The sequence below is a fragment of the Equus przewalskii genome, chromosome 22 (assembly GCF_037783145.1).
Source record: "Equus przewalskii isolate Varuska chromosome 22, EquPr2, whole genome shotgun sequence".
In the NCBI taxonomy this organism is placed as follows: domain Eukaryota; kingdom Metazoa; phylum Chordata; class Mammalia; order Perissodactyla; family Equidae; genus Equus; species Equus przewalskii.
The window spans coordinates 5,960,054-5,982,558 of NC_091852.1; the positions used below are offsets into that span (position 1 = coordinate 5,960,054).

General features: G+C 35.6%; 1 protein-coding gene across 7 annotated transcripts in view; it reads right to left on the reverse strand.

Moving 5' to 3' along the window:
• The window catches only part of KIF27 (kinesin family member 27), a 91,398-nt gene that overhangs the window by 40,120 nt on the left and 28,773 nt on the right, over positions 1-22,505 (reverse strand). For 5 of the 7 annotated variants that reach the window (XM_070590773.1, XM_070590778.1, XM_070590775.1 and 2 more), the window contains 5 exons: positions 20,872-21,015; positions 13,936-14,142; positions 4,594-4,763; positions 3,990-4,105; positions 2,550-2,705 (listed from right to left, as the gene is read on the reverse strand). In XM_070590773.1, the coding sequence (XP_070446874.1) occupies positions 2,550-2,705; positions 3,990-4,105; positions 4,594-4,763; positions 13,936-14,142; positions 20,872-21,015 (793 nt within the window). The remainder of the gene's footprint in view (positions 1-2,549; positions 2,706-3,989; positions 4,106-4,593; positions 4,764-13,935; positions 14,143-20,871; positions 21,016-22,505) is intronic. The other 2 variants (XM_070590774.1, XM_070590777.1) reach the window with 1 other exon arrangement.

Here is a 22,505-nt window from a genome sequence, read left to right on the forward strand (position 1 = left end):
CCTTTTGTTTTAATTTCCTTAAAAATTGTAGAGCCAGCCCCAATGGCCTAGTGGCTAAATTTCAGCGTGCTCTGCTTCAGTGGCCTGGGCTCAGTTCCTGGGCACAGAACCACACCACTCGTCTAGCAGTAGCCATACTGTGGCAGCAGCTCACTTAGAAGAACTAGAAGGACTTAGAACTAGAATACACAACTAAGTACTGCAGCTTTGGGCAAAAAAACAAAAATAAAAGAAGAAGATTGGCAACAGACATTAGCTAGGGAGAATCTTTCCCAGCAAAAAAAACTGTCAACTAATCCCAGATGTCATACCATTTCATCTATACATACTTCAATAGGCATCTATACAGAATATGGACCTAACCAAAAAGTCATTGCCACACCTAACTAACAATGTTAATACCCATCAGTCCCTATTCAGACTTCCCAAATTGTCTCAAAATGTCTTTTATAATTGGTTTATTTTAATCACGATCCAAACAAGGTCCACCAGACATCTGATTGTTGAGTCTCTTAAGAATCTTTTAATCTAGAGCTGGCCTCCTCCTTTTTCATTCCACTGAACTTGTTAAAGACGAATTCTTTTTAAATGCTTTTCTTATGAATATTTAGAACATAGAGAAAAATAGGATTAGGTATTTCCATATCTTTTCATTCTAAGCCCAGCTATGAGCCTAAAAACTTGGTTTTGATTTGTTCTGAATAGTCAACTGTTCTTGAACTAAACTAGCAAACTCATGGCAGTGGGAAATCAGATTCTAGAGCTCATGGGATGAATAATCGCCGGGGACAATTTGTCACACTGCTATACTGAAAATCTCTTAATTTTTTAATAAAAAGGAGTTATCAAACTAAATGCACTGTGAGTTGTCTTCTGCCTCTACAACTCTATGATTTTGACTGACTTTAAAATACATACAACTATTATATTTTAATGACTCTAAGATCCATAAATTGTTCAACACACCAATATTTTATGAACCACTAAGAAAAAAAATACAATGCCAATTACACCATGATTAAATGCTAAGATACTATTGATTGTAAGATGCATCTTGATTTCAGAGATTAAAATGTGAAAAAAATGTGTAATAGAATTGATGAAATGCAGTATACTTGTCACTGTTACTGTTGATTAAAGCAGCTGCTATTGGGGAGAAGTCGTCAGTGGAAGGGCTTTGAAAAGCACACACTGACCCTTTTGCTAGTCACCATCTCTAAGATCTTTAAGAAAGCTCCAAACTGCCCTTGGTTCTAATGAGCAAGAAGAGGACCTTCTCTGCATAAGTTGAGGTATTCTCCATTTTAAGGCAATCAGGATAGGTAGACCAGCCTCAAAGTTGTGCTTGTTTAGTGAGATATCCCATGGTGGGATAATCTACCAGAAAGAAAATCATCTATTCCAGAGCGGTAAATATCCTCAACTTCCACAGGCAGTACCCTGAAATCTTGAGGATGGAGAAGTTATTTAAACCCATAAATCAGTTCCTAGATACTCATAAGAGAGGTTTACTGGCATTGATCCTGCCTATAAGGAGGATAGTCAAACTTAAACACCTGGGATAATTGGAGCTGGGATGATGCACAGCATATACCTCACTAGGAATGAGGAAGGAAAACACTTTGGGACCGCAGTTAGGGAGAGGAGGTTGAGAAAGGAGGACCGAAGGCCAGAAAGCAAGCTTGCAGGGAAGAGGAAGGAAGTGGGAAGGCAGGTTTCCCCTTGCTGGCAGAGGAGTTGGGACTCATAATTCATGTAGTTTGAGTGTGATTGTGATTATTGCCTTGGGCTTGAAGAAGAGGAAGACAATATTTTCTTCAGTTCCCCTAAATGTGACCAGTGAGTTCTTTTTCATTGGAGTTGAAAAAAAGAAATGCTGGTGTCTCTTATTCCTTCAATCCTTTACTGAACTTCAAAGTAGTCAAGATTTGCACTTTAGTATATTAGGGGAGAAAAAAATCCAAAAAACCTGAGACGTGCTTTTTAAGGCAAGTCTAAAGTAGCTGAAGGTGAGGAGATGAGGTACATACGCCCAACCTGGCCGAATTTGTGACTAAGGGGAAGAGCTAAAAGCTTGGCTACGAGAACAGCTCTCAAAGACAACTCCTTACAGCTTCAGAAAAATAAAAATTATCTATATTTAAAATACAAAGTTTACAATTAATGTTAAAAATGAACTAATTCAGAAAATGAATTCTAACAATTTAAAATAAATTACTGTTGAAATGAGTTAGAAAAACATCTCAGACATATTCCCAGATGCCTAGTATAATGTTTCTTAAAAAGTGGCAAAAAACATTAAGTGCCAGAGTTTCAGCACAACACAGAGTTCACACTGGCTAGAACAATTCATAGATGAAATTCCAAAATAAGAAAATTCTTTTGATAACTAACCTCACATATTAGCTCTAAAACACAGCTTGTTACACCAAATTACAAGCTACACTGGATAGTCCTGAGCATCAAAAACTAAAGTAAATGTTACAACATTAGATGCAACATTAGAAGCTTTTCTCTCTCATATAAGCTGGTTGATAGCATACTATTACCTGTTTTTAGTAATTCTTTAATCAGATCTTCCTTCATCTTGATATTAATTGTAAGTTCTCTCATTTTTTGTTTAGCTTCAGTAAGTATGAGTTCTGAATTCCTTAATTTTTGCAAATTCAACTCCTGACTCTCCTGGAGATAGTCAATCTGTAAATCTTTAAAATAAAAGAAACAAAACTGAGAAATAAAACTATCTGCTCATAAAATATTCAGCAGAAGTAGAGTTAAAAAGAAAAGCAGACACAGAAGCAGTCTAGAGACAGCAGAGGAAGGGACAAACAGAAAGGGAGAGAGAGAAAAAAAATACACAGCAGTTGAAACTGGTTCTCTAGCTTACAGCAAGTCTTCCTTTCCTTAAAATATATAAATGTTTTAGTCATGTCTTGTAGGTTCTGATATACAGTTTTTCATCGCCCTTAGATATTCTGCAATTTCAGCTTTTCTTTAACCTGAGTTATTTAAGAAAAGTGTAAAATCTCCAGGTGGGTAGAAGGTTGAATTTTTTCCTACTAACTTGTAGTTTAATCGTAATCAGAGAACAGACTACTCAGAGTATGGTCCAGCACTGTTTGTTACTATCTTAGACCAGAACATAAATCAACTATGTCACTGTTTTAGTTCAGCTGCTATCTTTTTTCATAGCAAGACATCCTCAATGAAGGAACTAGTGTGCTGATTTACCTTCTGGACTAAGTTTCTTACCTGGTTGTAGACCAGTAACAAACAGTTCAAGGATGGCTGCTTGAGGAGCACCAATCTACACTATTTATACACGTTTTATTTGTGACATATAGTCAATTTTTTGTTAATATTACATGCATAGGATCTTAAAAAGATGCTATTATCAACGTGTAGGACTTATTTATCATGTTATTTATCTTCTCTATACTCTTATTTTTTGTTTTGACCACTCATAGGCCAAGAGAAATGAGTTAAAATCTCCTACTATAGTTTTTGCAACATAAACATTTTTGATGCTGTTATTTAATGTACAAAAATTCTCATCAATTGTGTACTAGAACATTATGAGCACCCAGTATACTAATTTGGCTCCAATGCCAAATACATCACTAATGGTAGGCATGTGTGCCAGTGAAGCATAAAATAGACACTTAGTAAATTACTTAAGATGTATTTTAAAGTAGTGAAGAGTACAATGTATATCAACTCAGGTTTGAATATAAAATCCTCATTCGAAAGATTTAGCTACAACTCTAGCCAGAACTGATTGGTGGAAAATTTTTTTTATCAAGGAATAAAAAAGAGTGAAAAATTAGAGGTACAACAGAGAACATAAAGGACATTCTATCAACCAGGAAAACACTCCCATCAAGCTCCCATCTTTGAGAATTCCTAAATGCTTCTTAAATTATTGACCGAAGAAAAAGAGAAGTGTCTTACAAATATTAGATCTAAATTACTTGAGAAAGTGTGTGTACCTTCATTCCCCGAACTTGACTTTTGTGTTTGATCCTGAATATCATTCAACTCAACAAGAGAACAAACAGACCCTGGCTTTTTGAATGGCTTTTGAATCCATGGGTGACTTCTACATCTAAAAAAAAGAAAAATTAAGATCAAAGGTAAGTTGTCTATGAATGTTTTCTAATCTGCCCTCAAATAAGTTTCCCCAAAAAGTGACAGTAATGTTAAAAAAGCATTATATAAAACAAATAGAATTTTACTAATATTCCTCAAAATAAAAGGATGCCTTGCCCCCATGTTGGATCCAGTGGAAAATTCATCCTGTTTGTTGCCACTGTGGTAGCAGAATCAGAAAATCCAAAAATGTTCTCTCTGAAAATTAAAATCTAACAACTACAAAAGCTCTAAAAGCAAAATTATTTTTCAATTGTAAGACTGATGACTTGTGTTCAAATACTGGTTTCGTAACACTTTAGTTGACAGTACATTTAGCAAAAACTACCTGCTCTTATATTAAATGGAAAAGATACACTTTAACGAAAAAAACAAAACCTACTTCTGTATACATTTATTGTATCATATAACTATGTTTATTAAATCAGTCTATATTTAACATACCTAATTTCAGACTTCTCTTGGCCTTCTGATTCTTCATCATCACTGTTATCAGAAAATTGGCAGTGGAGGACTTCATCTTGTTCTTCTATGTGACCCAGCAGCATCTGACTTCGTGTTCGAAATCCAGCAACTACTCGATCCAGAGAGTACACAGAAGGACTCGTGTAGACCTTACAAGTGATTCCCCCACCCAAAAACAAAAAAAGTGATTTTTAAATGTCTATTTTTATCCTATTACTCAAAATGTTTTTTAAGAGGCTATTAAATAGGTACTCAAATGGCTTCTCTGGAGAATTCTACCAACCATTCAAAGAAGATTTAATACCTATCCTTCTTAAACTATTCCAAAAAAACTGAAGAAGATGGAATGCTTCCTAACTTATTCTGTGAGGCCAATGTTACCCTGATACCAAAACCAGAGAGAAAAATACAAAGAAAGAAAATTACAAGGCAATATCCCTGATGAACATAGATGCAAAAATCCTCAACAAAATATTGGCAAATTGAATACAGCAATACATTAAAAGGATCATACACCATGATCAAGTGGGATTTATGCCAGGGATGCAGGAATGATTCAACATCCACAAATCAATCAATGTATATACCACATTAACAAAATGCAGAATAAAAATCATATGATCATCTCAATAGATGTAGAGAAAGTATTTGAGAAGATCCAACATACATTTATGATAAAAACTCTCAATAAAATGGGCATAGAGGAAAGTACCTCAACATAATAAAGGCCATATATGACAAACCCGCAGCCAATGTCACACTTAATGGTGAAAAACTGAAAGCCATCCCTCCAAGAACAGGAACAAGACAAGGGTGCCCACTCTCGCCAACCCTATTCAACACTGTACTGGAGTTTTAGCCAGAGAAATTGAGCAAGAAAAAGAAAGAAAAGATATCCAAATTGGAAAGGAAGACATAAAACTCTTGTTGTTTGCAGATGACATGATTCTATATATAGAAAATCCTAAAGAATCCACCAAAAAAACTAGCATAAATAATCAACAACGACAGCAAAGTTGCAGGGTAAAAAATCAACTTACAAAAATTAGTTGCATTTCTATACACTAATAAACTAGCAGAAAGAGAGGTTAAGAATACAATTCCATTTACAATTGCAACAAAAAGAATATTTAGGAATAAATTTAATCAAGGAGGTGAAAGACCTATATACTGAAAACTATAAGACATTATTGAAGGAAATCAAAGAAGATATAAAGAAATGGAAAGATATTCCATGCTCATGGTTTAGAAGAATACACATAGTTAAAATGTCCATATTATCTAAAGTAATCTAAAGATTCAATGCAATCCCAATCAGAATCCCAATGACACTCTTCACAGAAATAGAACAAAGAATCCTAAAATTTATATGGAACAACAAAAGACCCCAAATAGCCAAAGCAGTCCAAGAAAAAGGAATAAAGCTGAAGGCATCACATTACCTAACTTCAAAATATACTACAAAGCTATAGTAATCCAAACAGCATGGTATTGGCACAAAAACAGACACAAAGATCAATGGGACAGAACTGAAAGCCCAGAAATAAAACCACACATCTATGGACAGCTAATCTTTGACAAAGAAGCCAAGAACATACAATGGAGAAAGGAAAGTCTCTTCAATAAATGGTGTAGCAAAATTGGATAGGCACATGCAAAAGATTCAGAGTAGACCATTATCTTACACCACACTCAAAAATTAACTCAAAATAGGGGCTGGCTTGGTGGTGTAGTGGTTAAGTTCGTGCGTTCTGCTACAGCAGCCTGGGGTTCGTTGGTTTGGGTCCCAGGCACAGACCTACACAGTGCTCATCAAGCCATGCTGTGGTGGTGTCCCACATACAAAACAGAGGAAGATTGGCACAGATGTTAGCTAGCGACAATCTTCCTCAAGCAAAATGAGGAAGATTACCAACAGATGTTAGCTCAGGGCCAATCATCCTCACCAAAGGAAAAAAAAATTACTCAAAATAGATTAAAGACTTGAATGTAAGACCTGAAACCATAAAACTCCGAGAAGAAAACAGAGGCAGTACACTCTTTGACATCAGTCTTAGCAGCATCTTTTCGAATACCATGTCAACTCAGGCAAGGGAAACAAAAGAAAAAATAAACAAATGGGACTACATCAGACTAAAAAGCTTCTTCAAGGCAAAGGAAACCAGGAACAAAAAAAAAGACAACCCACCACCTGGGAGAAAATATTTGCAAATCATATATTTGATAAGTGGTTAATCTCCAAAATATATAAAGAACTCACACAACTCAACAACAAAAAAATTAAACCACCTTACCAAAAAATGGGCAGAGGATATGAACAGACATTTTTCCAAAGAAGATACATAGATGGCTGACAGGTACATGAAAAAGATGTTCAACATCACTAATCATTAGGGAAATGCAAATCTAAACTACAATGATATATCACCTTACACCTATTAGAATGGCTTCAATTACCAAGACAAAAAACAACAAATGTTGGAGACAATGTGGAGAAAAGGGAACCCTCATACACTGCTGGTGGGAATGCAAACTGGTGCAGCCATTATGGAAAACAGTATGGAGATTTCTCAAAAAAATTAAAAATAGAAATACCATAGGACCCAGTTATCCCACTACTGGGTATTTATCCAAAGAACTTGAAATCAAAAACTCAAAGAGATTTATGCACCCTTACGTTCATTGCAGCATTATTCACAATAGCCAAGATCTGGAAGCAACCCAAGTGCCCAACAACCAATGAATGGATAAAGATGATGTGGTGTGTATATATATAGAGAGAGAGAATGGAATACTACTCAGCCATAAAAAAGATAAATCGTCTCATTTGCAACAACATGTATGGACCTTGAGAGTACTACATTAAGCAAAATAAGCCAGACAGAGAAAGACAAACACTGTATGATTTCACTTATATGTGGAAGATAGACACATAGATAAAAAGTAAAGATTAGTGGTTACCAGAGAGGAAGGGGGTGGAAGGGTAGGCAAATGGGGTAAAGGAGCACATATGATGGATAAAAATTAGACTATTGGTGGTGAGCATGAGGCAGTCTACACAGAAACTGATACATAATAATGTATACCTGAAATTTACACAATGTTAAAAGCCAATATAACCTCAATAAAATAATTTTTTTTTAAAAAAGAGGCTATTAGGTACTTTTTTTTAAAGATTGGCACCTGAGCTAACACCTGTTGCCAATCTTCTCTTTTTCTTCTTCTCCCCAAAGCACCCCAGTACATAGCTGTATATTCTAGCTGTAGGTCTTTCTGGTTGCACTACGTGGGATGCTGCCTCAGCATGGCTTGATGAGCAGTGCCATGCCCACACCCAGGATCCAAACCAGCAAAACCCTGGGCCACCGAAGCAGAGTGCAGGAACTCAACCACTCAGGCATAGGGCTGGCCCCTAGATAGGTGCTCTTAAACTAGCCAACCACTAAAAGTATGCATTCCCCCCCCAAAAAAGTCAAAATTCATGTCACAATACTATTGTGCCTCATGGACACACACTTCCTTCAGAATCTACAAAGCTCTTCTATCTTCAATTATAGCTTCACGGAAAATAGTATGCAAAAATGAAACCAAAGAGACCCATGAGTGAAAACATCACAGTGCTTAAACGAGCACACGCACTCCCCAACAAATGTGAAGCCAATATACAATGTAACAGGAGGCAAGTGTTCCCCAGCACTCCAATCTTTCCAGTTCCGAACACTTGGAGAACTGTGGTGTTGCTGCTAACGGTCTGCATCCCCCTCCAATCCACATCTCACCACATGAAGAAATTCAGAGTCATCGCCACTCCCTCTGCGAAGGCAAAATACTCCCAATTTGGAAATCCAAATGTATCTACTCACACTTTACATGTAGTGGTTAGGGATGGCTGAATTAATGCTCTAAGTGACATACTTAATATGTATTGTAGGATAAATAGATTTTCATGGGCTAGCCTGGGAATTTTCTATATTATAACATGCTTCTATGGGCAATGTACCTTAAGTTCTCAAAAAATGACCTTGGAAAACAATAAAAATGAATTAGAAATTGGCTTTAAACTTTTATTCTAGTTTTGTTACCAAATATTTCCTTTTTCACCACCTCTCTGTAACCAAACCTCAGGGTAATTTATCAAAAAAGGTAAATAATAAAATCTTAGAGGGACATTCAATTTATTAACATAAATCATTATACGCTATTAAAATTATAACATACAGTAGAATGTATATATCACATGGTGTTCAAAATTCAATTGATGTAGGTCCCTCACGTACCCCACCCCCCACCCCCGAAAAGCCTACCTGGTACTAAAGATTTCTTGATACCTAATTGTTGTGCCTCCACTGTTGGTCACTTAATAAGACCATCTGTCATGTCAACACCATGATGAATGAGGGGCAAAGTTCTCTAGGTGGGCTCCCAATTCTAAGGTAGGAGCTATGGGGGAGGCGAATTATTTACAGAATAACCAACTCAAGAAGTATTTATTTAACAAGTACAATGTACCCAGTATGGCCATTTTGCCCCATAACTGACAGGCATCAAGGTTTCTCTTTGTCAGGGGGGTGGAAATTATTTCAGGAGCAGATCAAACTTTTGTTCAGAGTCAAACTTCGTTCTTTGGGATTGTAATTTGCTTTTAAAATTTCTTTTTTACAGAGAAAACCAAATGTCCCAGCTAAATAATGAACACTAAATAAATTCTGCCACAGTGAGTAACACTTAGCGAATTAATTCTTTAACAGTCATTCCACCCAACACAATGGTTCTTTGCCCCTTCCAGGCTTGTAAAGCCTGGAAGCTGGCCCCTTCCTACCTAGGTGTTGGGTCCTGCTTCCCTTCAGTTGCTTCTGCATTCCACAGCTCCCAATAGGGATATTTTAGCATTTTCAACCACACCCCAGACAGTATTGATCACAATATAAGTACTCAAATAAGCTGATTAATAGTTCAAATAACTGAGGTGTATTCAACTAGAAGCTAATTTTTTAATCTAACCATTTTTTCCTAGAATTACATAGCCATAAGTCTAGACAGAACTTTAAAAGTTACTGAGTTCGGGGCTGGCCCCGTGGCTGAGTGGTTAAGTTCGCGCGCTCCGCTGCAGGCGGCCCAGTGTTTCGTTGGTTCGAATCCTGGGCGCGGACATGGCACTGCTCGTCAGACCACGCTGAGGCAGCGTCCCACATGCCACAACTAGAAGAACCCACAACGAAGAATACACAGCTATGTACTGGGGGGCTTTGGGGAGAAAAAGGAAAAAATAAAATCTTTAAAAAAAAAAAAAAAGTTACTGAGTTCAACTATTCATCCCAGTTGGACCCTCTTCTGTAATATTGCAAATTATCATGTAACCTCTGTTGAAACAAATTCACTATGGGGGCCCTCACAAGGCCTGGGGCCTCTCATATCATCTTTGGCAGTTCTTACTAATATGCCCTTCTTTATATTCCCTTAGCACTTCTTCTCATTGGTCCTAATTCTAGAGACAAAGGCTAATGATAATGATAAGCCTTCAAATATCTGACAACAGTCATCATACCCCCCACCGAATCGGACTAAATCTAGAATTACTTCAGATTTTCCTCAAGATCCTTCAGCAATTTGGTTGTTCTCTGAAAATAATCTAATTTGACTTAAAGTGTTGTACTCAGACCTGAACATAATATTCTAAATCGCCATACAGTAAGACAACCTCCTCTCTCTAGTGATGCATTTGATTTTGTTTCATCAGATGTGCTGCAGTTTTGCTTAACTCATTCACCATAGATTGTGGCTTTCACGTATTTAACTTTGTAGTTTCAACTGAGAGTTCTGCAAAAGGTCATGAGATGTAATATGCCACCTTGCTACTGTGAAGCTGGTGCATTCTGCTGGAATGAGTTGCCTAGCTAGCAAAGGAACCTGGTCAAAGCTCAGCAGACACAACTCTTGTGTTCTGTTGTGTTCGCTCTTCACCACAAGCAACTATGCATGCAAAGAGGTACTTAAAAATAAAAAATAATTCTTTTGTGAGAAAAAAATGGCCTTTGTGTGAAAGATAAAAACTAGTGAAAACGGAAAAAGCTGTTAACCTACAGTGTGGGATTATGCAAAGAAATTTTGTGACTCAACAAAAATGTAATTCATTCAGGAAAAAGCAAAAATATTTTACAAATATTTCCACTTTTGTGAATTCAGAGACTTAAGGGATATTTTTTAAAATCTTCTGAAGAATATTTTGGTTGGTTTTCTTAGTACACATTATGTCAAGTACTGAAAGTAACATTATTTACCTATTGCTTTTATTTCCTTTTCATAATACCATATTACATCAAATCTAAAATGCCATCAACTGTAAGACACACCATCATTTTTACACCAAGAAAGAAAAAAAGCTGTCAAATTATGACATGTTGTCAATTGTAAAACGTATCCTTCCATTAAAGATGATAAAACATAAAAAAAAGTGAGTCTTATAATCAATGAAATATGGTAGATTTTCATCAGCATTTACAGTATTATAGTAAACTTAAGTGATGACTGGGACCACCTTGAATTTTTTTCTTTCCAAAGTGCCTTTTTAGTATGTATAACATGACTCTTGGCTTTAATTATATTGATATTTACCATGTTAAGAAAGCAGAAAAAAAAAGCTAGATTTTTTTCTTTAACTTTAAATCAAGATTCGATTCTGCATTTTATCAGATGAGTTTTTGATATCTATTGAGACAAATGAATTTCTTCTTTTGTCCTATTAATTTGGTAAGTAATACTAATACTTTTCCTTTCATTTACCTGTACACTATCTAGCTGTGAGGGGTGATTTCTTTAGCATTTCTGCAGAAGTGGATATGTCCTGTAATTCCATTTTGGTGTTTAACTTTTCAGATTAAAAGATAGTTGAAAACAAATGTGCAACAACAGAAAAAAGTACACAATGGTATGCCCTTACTATAAATACTATTCAGCCATTAAAAATGACATATTATAGAAGAATATTTGATGACTATCAAATGTTCATGATATATTAAGTGAGAAAAGCTAGTAATGAAAGTGTATGTATAAATATAACATAAATAATACTTTTAAAATAAATAAGATCTTTTCACTCTTTCCCTCGGTATGTAAGAAATAAAATCGCTTTCTGTAATTAACTTAAAAACTGATTAAGCCATTTTCCCCCCTTTTCCTTTGAAAGTATTCTAAGTTGAGGAAATATTCTCTTCTCAGACTATTTTTACCTCAAGAAAATATTAGAGCTAAACTCTAAAAGAAAATATTAGAGCTGGAAAACCTTAGCTAGACTTCTGCCAAGGAGACAGAAATCCAGGAGAAAATGAAATGGTATTGCAGATGTCCTCTTTGGCTTAATTTAGCTAGTTTTGGTATTCAGTATGAAACCTTCCCCTCACTCTTAGCACAATGGAACAGCAAATAGGACTGAAACACAGCTTGTCAGGCTGAGTCCTCCCATGCAAGCCTGCCTTTTCATGTCTGCTGCAGTACCCAGGCCAAGCAAGGGAGGTGGCCAGGATTCCTGGACACACAGTAGGAGCAAGAGAACCCTCCAAACTGCTGAGCATATGACTTTTGCATCTTCTTCCGTTTTCCCTTCTTTTAGTGGCTAGCAGGGTTCTTTTGGGGTAGAAGGAAAATTTTAAGAATGAAACAAAACTAAGAATCTGCTAAGTTGGAACAATAAGCATGGAAGTCTTTATTCCAGTCACGTGTGTTTCAAGTCTAATCAAACAACTAGAGATAAGAACAGAAGGGCCTAACCCTTCTCAAGAGCCCACGTAGCTCTATCTCCTCAAAGAATGTATGTATATATGTGTGTGTGTGAGTGCCTAGTAAAAACGAGAAACAGAGACTGAGAGAGAGAATAAATATGTATAACTTTCGTAATCAGGAAAAAAGCCAAATGTTATTTTTTAAACTAAAAGAATGGACAGAAACAGGAAATTCTTTCACATTACTAGCCAATAGTAAAAAAACCTTAAATATAGAAGACTTGATATATAACATAATTACTAAGTTGAATTAATAGATACCAAATTTGAATCCTGTGAAGAATTTATCTCTCTTCCCAAATGTTCTACGAAAATTTACTAAGTACTCAACCACCTAAAGAAAATGCCAATAATTCTACAAAGTAAAACTGAAATTAATGATAACAATGGTTTAAATTTTAGAATCCAGCCACTCAAAATTGAAAACCACAGAGGGAGGGAGCATCCATCTCACTCTGAGGCACTGAGCCTGGGACGTGGCATCCATAGACGTGTGTTCAGGACGCAGTGTGCCCGGCAATTTCAGAGTCACCGGCTCATGCAAATCCTCTACACACCACAATGTTTCTCCCATTCTGACAGATAAGGAACCTGAAGCTCACAGAGGTTTAGTCATACATCCAGGCCTAAACAACAGAGCTGGTGTTCACACTCCAGCCTGCCTGATTGCAAAGTCTATGATGTCTCTCATATTTCTTATCCCTTGGACTGTAACCACCACAAAGATCTCAAACAAATCGTTTCTCTTCACAAAATTAATAAACAGAAACCAAAATTCATAAATCTGATAATTAGTCTTTTCCATAGCAGAGATTCCTTGATGATTTTTCAAGAGAAATTTCTGTGCATATATTTACCCATACACACACACATATTTATAAATAAATAAATATTAAAACAAAACCTCATACTAATCTTTATACAGTCTTGATTATGTCAGCTTGGCAAGACTGAATAATACATAAATATAATTTTGAAAATAACAAGACAGACCAAATGAGTTGAAATAAATACTCTCCACCTCATCTCAACTTGGTATGGTTAAAGAAAGAAAAAAATTCATAGAGATATCAATCTTAGTCATGTTGGAAAATATGATGGCAGAGAATACCTTTTTCTTCTTGATGAATGTAGACATTATCTTCAACTATTCCTTCCAAATATAACTATACATTTTCCTGTTTATGAATTTTTTATTAAAAAGAAACATAGGGCCAGCCCCAGTGGCCTAGTGGTTAATTTCAGCACTCTCCACTTCGGCGGCCCAGCTTCGGTTCCCTGGTGTGGACCTACACCACTCTCTTAGCAGCCATGCTGTTCTGGAGGCCCAAATATTCAAAAATAGAGGAAGACTGGCATGGGTGTTAGCTCATGGTGAATCTTTCTCAGCCAAAAAAAAGAAACATAATTAAAACAAAGACTAATCACAAAAGTCTATGAAACCAAACAGAAAAAATCCTGCTGAGACTGTACAAACAAACTATGATATTATATATCATATTTTTAAAATCTCAAAATAAGAAAGAGGTTAATGTTTAGACTTTACCTTCCTGGAATCTGATCTTGCTGGGATATAAATACAATGCCCCAAACGAGTATCAAATGGTGCAGTATATGGTCTCTCTTCACATATCCTGGCATCTGGCCCATCTCCACAAGTTTCCTTAGCCGAAGAAGTCATTGATAGGTTAAGTTTTGTTAGTTCTTCACTCAGTTGATCCACAAGAAGTTGTTGTTCTATTATTTTTTCATTCTTTGTAGAAGAGAGATGAGAATTTTAAAAATAGAGAACCTCAGTACATGTGTAGATAATGATTAACAATAAATAGTACCTTGACCAAAATCACAACTACCTTAACAGTACAGTAAAACCTCATTTATCCAAAGACTAGTCTTCTGGTGTTCACAAGTATCTAGGATTGTTCTGACTGGTAAAAACTTTTGAATAGTAAGCAGCAATAAACACAGCCTAAAGAGTTAAATACCCAAAGAAAATGCCCCACACACTGTGATTGGTTGGTTTGCTAACCTGAAACACTCTGATTAGCTGATCTTTACAAAAGTTTGGACTTTCTGAGTGAAATCCAAGAAGCAACAAGAGACAGGAAAGTTGAAAAGAGGAGAAAGAACTGCAAACAGCAGAGGCAGCAACAAAGGAGACAGAAAGTGGTAACAGGTGCAGTGAAATGAAAGCCTTTACTCAGTGAAAAAGAAAGCCAAAAACACAAAGAGAGAGAAGATAGGCAACTGATAGTCCTGGGAGAAAGGAGAACCTGGAAATCAAAGGCAGAACAAATAGTACATCAGGAGAGTGAGAGAGAGAGAGAGTGTGTGTGTGTGCACGTGTGGTTTAGGTTTTTACATATCCTCTAAAGATAATTTTTGAAGTATGTCTAATTCAGAAAGCTCTAACATCAATCTTTGTTTTACAACAACAAAATTATGTACGCAAGAAATTGTCATTCGTCTTAACACTCACATGTACTACAATGTTTAAATAGGAAAAAAATCAAACCCTGAAGTTTCACTGTGTTAATGCTGAGCTATAAAAACCTTATTAAAAAGTGTTCAAATAATTAAAATATACAAAACCAATGATATATAAGTTGGGGGTGGGTTGTTAAATGAAGTCCTTATATTGTCTGGGAAAAGAGTAAAAATACCAATTAATATTAGACTGTATTAAGTCATGGGGGCATTGTATACTCTCTGAAATAACCACTAAAAAGGAGAGCAAAAGTACAACTTCTAAGCTAATGACGTAAAAAAAGAAAAAGAAAAAATACAAAATTATCCAAAAGAAGGTAAGAAAAGAGAGAAAAAGGAACATAAGAGCACATAGGATAAGTAAAAAAGCACAATGGTGGGATTATAACTGAAGTATAATAGCAATTATGTTAAATTCATAATCATAATTCATAACAATAAACGAAGCAATTCAGATAAAAAGATAAGACTGTCAGAGAGGACTGTAAAATTATCTAACCTGCTGCTTACAAGAAATACAACTAAAATAGACACAGAAAGATTAAAAATAAGATGGAAAGAGAGACACCATGTAATTATTAATCAAAAGAAAGCTGACATGGCTATATGAATATCAAAGTAAACTTTAAAGCAAAAAACATTAGAAGAGACGAAAAAAAGTAAAAATGATAAAAAGGTCAATTCACCAGGATGATGTAACAATTCTACATTTCTATGTACTTAATAATTGGTTTCAATATATATAATGCAAAAATTGTCCGTACTTCATGGAGAAGTAAGACAAATCCAAAATTTTAACATCACTCTAAATTACTGATATAAGAAAAAAAACTCAGAGGGCTGGCCCCGTGGCCTAGTGGTTAAGTTTGTGCACTCCGCTTTGGCAGCCCAGAGTTTCTCCAGTTCAGATCCTGGGCGCTGACATGGCACCGCTTGTCAGGCCATGCTGAGGCAGCAACCCACATGCCACAAGTAGAAGGACGCACAGCGAGGATATACAACTATGTACTGGGGGGATTTGGGGAGAAAAAGCAGGAAAAACAAAAAAAAGAGATTGGCCACAGTTGTTAGTTCAGGTGCCAAACTTTAAAAAAAAAAAAAAAGACTCAAAAAGGTGAGTAAAAATAAAGATATGAGTAACAGAATTAACAGCACCCAATGAATGCAGAATACATATTCTTTTCAAGCCCATCTGTAATATCTACAAAAACTGGTCTTATGCTGACCCATAAGGCAAGTTTCAACACATTCAAAGGACTGAAATCCTATGGACCACAATGCAATTAAGCTAAAAATTGATAAAAAGAAATCCTCCATGTGTTAGAAATAAAACAACTATATAACCCATAGGTCAAAGAAAGAAAGTCATAATAAAAAAAGAAAATATTTTGAGCTGAATGTAGAATTCAGGTAAAGATAAGCTTACGAGGAAATACATAATTTTAAAGGCATATATTCTAAAAGAAGAAAGGCTAAAAATCAATGAACTGAGCATCCATCTAAAGAACTTAGAAAGACAGCATAAGATTGCTCTCCCCAAAAAAGCAGAAAAAAATTAAATAGGGCAGAAATTAATGAAATAGTATACAAACATATTCTAGAGAAGATCAACAAAGTCAAGAAATGCCTCTTTGATGAGACTAATAAAATTGATAACCCCCTAGTGAAGTTGATCAAAGAAAGAAAGAGAAGGCACAAATGACCAGGAATGAAAAAGGAGATATCACTATATATCCAAAGACATTAAAGAGATAAGAGACTATCATAAACTTATGCCAATATATATGAAAACTTAGCTATACAGTGGTCAGATTCTTGGAAAAATAAACCTTATGAAAACGAGGGCAAAAAGAAAATATGATTGAATTCATAATCAAAACGTGCTCACAAAGAAACATTACAGTCTCAAATACTTTATAGGTGAATTCAACCAAACATATAAGAAATAACACTAATTTTTCACACATTCTTCCAAAGTACAGAAAAAGAGGGAACACTACCTAACCTGTATTATGAGACTAACATAACTTGTTACATTATCTGAGAAAGGAAAATATAGGCCAATCTCACATGTGAATATAGATGCTAAAATCCTAAACAAAATAATAGCAAACCAAATCAAGGACCTTTGTAGAAAAGAGTTAACATAGCAGACCTGACTCCTATTCTTTGAAAGAACTGCTTATAAGGTGTCCATTGGCTGGTATCTGGGAACTTGGATTGTGAAAGGGTTCCAACACCCTAACTGATAAGAGTGGCTCACTGTGCTCAAACTGTGCAGACATTGTGGTTTATGCTGAACACCTGCTTTCCTTCTGGTAGTGTGGAATTTTGGTATATGTTGAACAGAGAGCGCCTTATGACTAGCCCTCAATAAAAACTCTAAGCACTGAGTCTTTACTGAGTTTCCTTGGTAGACAACATTTCACCTGTGTTGTTACAAGCATTGCTAGAGGAATTAAGCACATCTGTGTAACTCCAATGGGCAATAACTCTTGGAAGCTTGCGCCCGAGTTCTCCAGATTTCACTCTATGTGCCTCTTCCCTTTGCTGACCATTGCTCTTTCACTGTAATAAATCTTAGCCATGAGCACAACTATATGCTGAATCTTCCTAGTGCATCATCCAACTTGAGGGTGGTCTTGGGGACCCCTGACACACAATACATCATGACAAAAAAAAGGTTTATTCCAGGAATACAAGATTGGTTTAAAATTAGAAAAATCAATATAATTTATAACATCAACAGAATAAAAGAGAAACATGATGTAAAGAAAGGTCATTTGATAAAATTCAATAACCATTCATAATAAAAATTCTCAACAAAGAAATCTTCCTTGGTTTGATAAAGGGAAATAAAAAAATACCTACAGCAAACATGACACTTAGTGAAATGTTGAAAGCTTTTCCTCTATGATTGGACACAAGAGAAGGACACTTGCTATCACCACTGTATTCAACATTTTATTGAAGATCCCAGCCAATGAAGAAAGATAAGAAAAAGAAATAGAAGATACAAGGATTATAAAGGAAGCAATAAAACTGTCATCATTTGCAGATGACACAATTGTAAATGAAAATCCAAAAGAATTTACACAAAATATTAGAATTAAAAAGTGAATTTAGTCAAGCTGCTGGGTATAAGATATCAATATACAAAAATCAGTACACAACAACTAGAAGGACCCACAACTAAAAAATATACAACTATGTACTGGGGGAATTTGGGGAGAAAAAGCAGGAAAAAAAAAAGATTGGCAACAGTTGTTAGCTCAGGTGCCAATCTTTAGAAAAAAAAATCAGTACAGTTACATATACCAGCAAACAATTAAGAAAACAAAATTTTTAAAAAGATTCCATTTACAGTCACACAAAAAAATCAAGTACCTAGGAATGAACCTAACAAAAGATGTGCAATACTTCTACACACTCACAAAACCATTGAGAAAAACCAAAGGAAACCTAAGTAAATGGAGAAATATGCCACATTTACGGATTAGAAGACTTATAATCAAAAGACGTTGATTCTTTCCAAATGGATTATAGATTTAACAGAATCCCAACCAAAATCACAAAAAGTATTTTTTTTGTGGCCCTTGACAAGCTGATTCTAAAGTTTATATGAAACAACAAAGATATTCTTGGGGAAGAGGAGAACAGAAGGCCTTGCTCTACCAAATGTCTAGACTTATTATAAACCTACCATAAATAAGAAATGTGATATGGGCTCAAGGACAGACAAAACAATAGGACACAACAGAAGTCCCGGAAATAGACAATAGATTCATGCACAAATGAACCCTGACTTACGACAAAGACAGCACTCAGAACAGTAGTAAAAGGATGGTCTTTTCAATAAATTATGCTGGGACAAATGCTATCTATATGGAAAAAAAATGAAATTTGACCTTTACTTTACTCTATACACAAAAATCAATTCCAGGAGAACTGGAGAGCCAAAGTCAAAAGGCAAAACAAAGCTCCTAGAAAATAATATAGAAAGTATCCTCAAAGGAAACGATTGGGAAAAGGAAAGGCTTGTTAAACAGATCACAAATATCATTAACCATAATAAAAAGATAGTTGAATTTGATTTACAATACATCTTTTCATCAAAAGACATCATTGAGAGTAAAAAGCAAGCCAAAGAAAGGGAAAAAATATTTGGAATCATGTCACTGACAAAGAGATCATACCTGGAATACATAACAAACGTCTGCAAATAATTCAAAAGACACAGTCCAATAGAAAAATAAGTGAGAGACTTGAATGAGTCTTTCACAAAAGATATCCAAATAGCCAAAAATCATGAAAAAGTGTTCAACTTTACTAGTCATCAGGGAAATGCAAAGTAAAATCACAATAAAATATCACTCATACCTACCAGATTGTCTAAGTTTTAAAAATTAACACTAACAAGCATTGGCAAGCACGTGAAGCAGTGGGAATGCTTATATAGTGCTGGTGTAAGAGTAAATTGGAAAAGAGTTTGGTGTTATTTACTAAAGCTAAAGATTTACGTGCCCTATGACCTAGCAATTCAACTACTAAGCACAAATCCAAAAGAAATGTCTGAGTGTGTGTGTGCACGCATATGTGTGCACAAAGAGACATGTATCAGAAAATTCATAGAAAAGAAAATGTCCATCAACAGAACAGAAAAATAAATTGTGGTATATTCATACAATGAAATCCTATATACCTATAAAACTAAACAAGCTAGTTACACACAACAACATGGATGAATCAGAACAAACAAAATGTTCAATAAAAGCAAACAAAAAGCAACTAAAGAATATATACTGAATGGTGAAACTTATAAAGATTCCAAAAACTAAACTGTAGTGTTCAGGGATACACATTAGTAAAACCACAAAGCAAAGCAAGGAAATGATTATGTGACAGTAAGGAGAGCAGCTCTCTCTGAGGAGGGACTAAGGACTTCCAAGGGGCTGGCAGTTTGCTATTTCCTGACATCGTGGTGGTTACCCGGCTGTTGTCTTTGTGATGAATCACTGAACAATACATTTTGTTTTGCATATGTTTTATATGTTAAAATTACTATAGAATTCGACGAGTTAAAGAAAACAAAAATAAATAACGTGAAAATCAAAATGTAATTTGTACTGGATCAAATTATTTCTCAGGGCATTAGTTCCTCACTGATAGGAAGCTAAAGGCTTTCAATGAAATTAACTGTTTCGGGAGGTGAGGGGCTTTCATAGTCAGGGAGTACACTATTCAGGGACATACCCTGTTACACCATAGGCATATCCATGTTAATAACAGGAACGCTAAGATAGAGAATTTGAAAGATTTAATCAAAGTTAAAGAGCAAATCACTGAAGGAGTAAAGAAGGATAAACTAATAAATTAAAATGTTTAAATTATATGTTTACCTTCCAACTCAACAATATCACAGTGCCTACTACCCTGGCAAACAAGAGGAAGGAAAAGTATGGAGAAAAGATAACCATAGGGGCCAACGCAACGGCATAGTGGTTAAGATCATGTGCTCCACTTTGGTGACCCAGGGCTCATGGGTTGAGATCCCGGGCACAGACATACACACCGCTCATCAAGCCAGGCTCTGGTTGTGTCCCACGTACAAAAATGGAGGAAGATTGGCATGGATGTTAGCTCAGAGACAATCTTCCTCAAGCAAAAAGAGGAAGACTGCCAAGAGAGATTAGCTCAGGGCCAATCTTTCTCACCGAAAAAAAAAGATAACCATAACATGATCTGCAAATTAAGTTCCTGGGTATTATCTTTATACTTGTGAAATATAAGTCAGGCTAACAATACCAACATTTTCCCTTTATACTGACTTAGGGGAAAAACTATAATAACTCAAAATTTTAGATGCCTGTGTTCAGAACTCTTCAACTAATCTTATTTCTGTAAACATTCCCATTTATCATTTAAAATGCTATTCTGTTTAGTTAGGTACTACTTCAACTAAATCTACAGAGCTAGATACATTAAGAAACTCTACCTGCAATCTATTCACTTTTTGCGCTTCTTTCAAAGATACAACATGTCCTTTGTTTTCCTGTACCATCATTTGCACCTGATTCTTTAGTTCCTTCACCTCCAGCTCCTTCTGATTAAATACTACTTCATCAGCAGCGAGAGCACACTGGGAGGAGGGAAAGAAAGCACAGGAGAGATTCACCACGGAAAACACTCTGGAGAACCCACATAATACCACAAAAACAGTTATTTAATGACAGCTTGACGATGTCTCTTAAAATTGTTCTTATCCTGTTCCTTTTCACCATTTTTTCTGGTTTCTTTATAAGAAAGGCAGAAACACTTGAGAGGACCTATCATTGCTATAACATAAGAATTAACTATCATAAAGACAGGAAGATTTTCTTGATTTTTATTTCCTACATTTTAAAATGAAGTCCAGTTATTTAGGTTCTAGAGCACATTCAGTAGGATTTTTACAAGTTTGCTAGAATTGCCATAAGATTTTAATGTGGGTTTTTAAAAATCAAAGAGGTTACATTTTCCAAACTGACCTTAGAGTATAAGAATGAATTTGGATGTTTAAATAAAGAGTATTTGCGGGGCTGGCCCAGTGGCGCAGTAGTTAAGTGCGCATATTCCGCTTCGGCGGCCCAGGGTTCACCGGTTTGGATCCGGGTGTGGACGTGGCACCGCTTGGCACACCATGCTGTAGTAGGCGTCCCACATATAAAGTAGAAGAAGGTGGGCACCGATGTTAGCTCAGGGCCAGGCTTCCTCAGCAAAAAGAGGAGGATTAGGCAGCAGTTAGCTCAGGGCTAATCTTCCTCAAAAAAAGAAAGAACATTTGCTACTTTTGTACACTTTTACTATTAAGAGAGATATTTTGAAGATGTCTAAAAGTATGGTTAAACAAATAGTTTCCTTAGTTTCTAGTAAATTATTCGTGTTTTAAAATAGACTTGGGATATGCAAATAATACTTTTAAGATAATTTTTAAATTAAATAAACAAAAAGGAAATTAGTATTTGTCAAGGGTCTACGTTATGCTAGATGGTGACTTGGAATTTTAAAAATATCTCACTGAATAGCTATGATTCCTTTTTCATGAAGAAACTAAAGCTCAGTGAGATTAAAACCTCTTCCCAAGATGATATGGGGCATTAAGTAAACTCTGACATTCAACCCCAGGGCCTACCTCGATCCAAAGTCTATACTCTTTCCACTAAGCCACAGGAAAAGGCAAGACAGAGTAGGTAATTTACACAGTGTTCACTTTACAAATAAGATTTAATTTGCAAAAACAGAGTATGTGTGCGACAACTCAGGCAGTGGCATGGAGATGGATGGGCCCCTGCAATGGTAACCCATGGACTGAGGCCAACCCTGATTTTGCCACACCCTTTAAAGATTTTTACATACGCTTTATAAACTACATTTTTATTGTTTACTATTATTTAAAAGTGTTTAACTGTTGAATATATTCATGTTCATGTACTGTTCTTGTGTTCAAAATTTGGAATAAAAAAGCAACAAACTTCCTTAAGAAGTACTGATGAGGGGATGGAGTGCTCCAATAATTGACCAATGGCAAAAATCAAGGTTACAACACTATGTGACAGCGTCTAAAAAAGAGAAGATGGTAACTTTAAAATG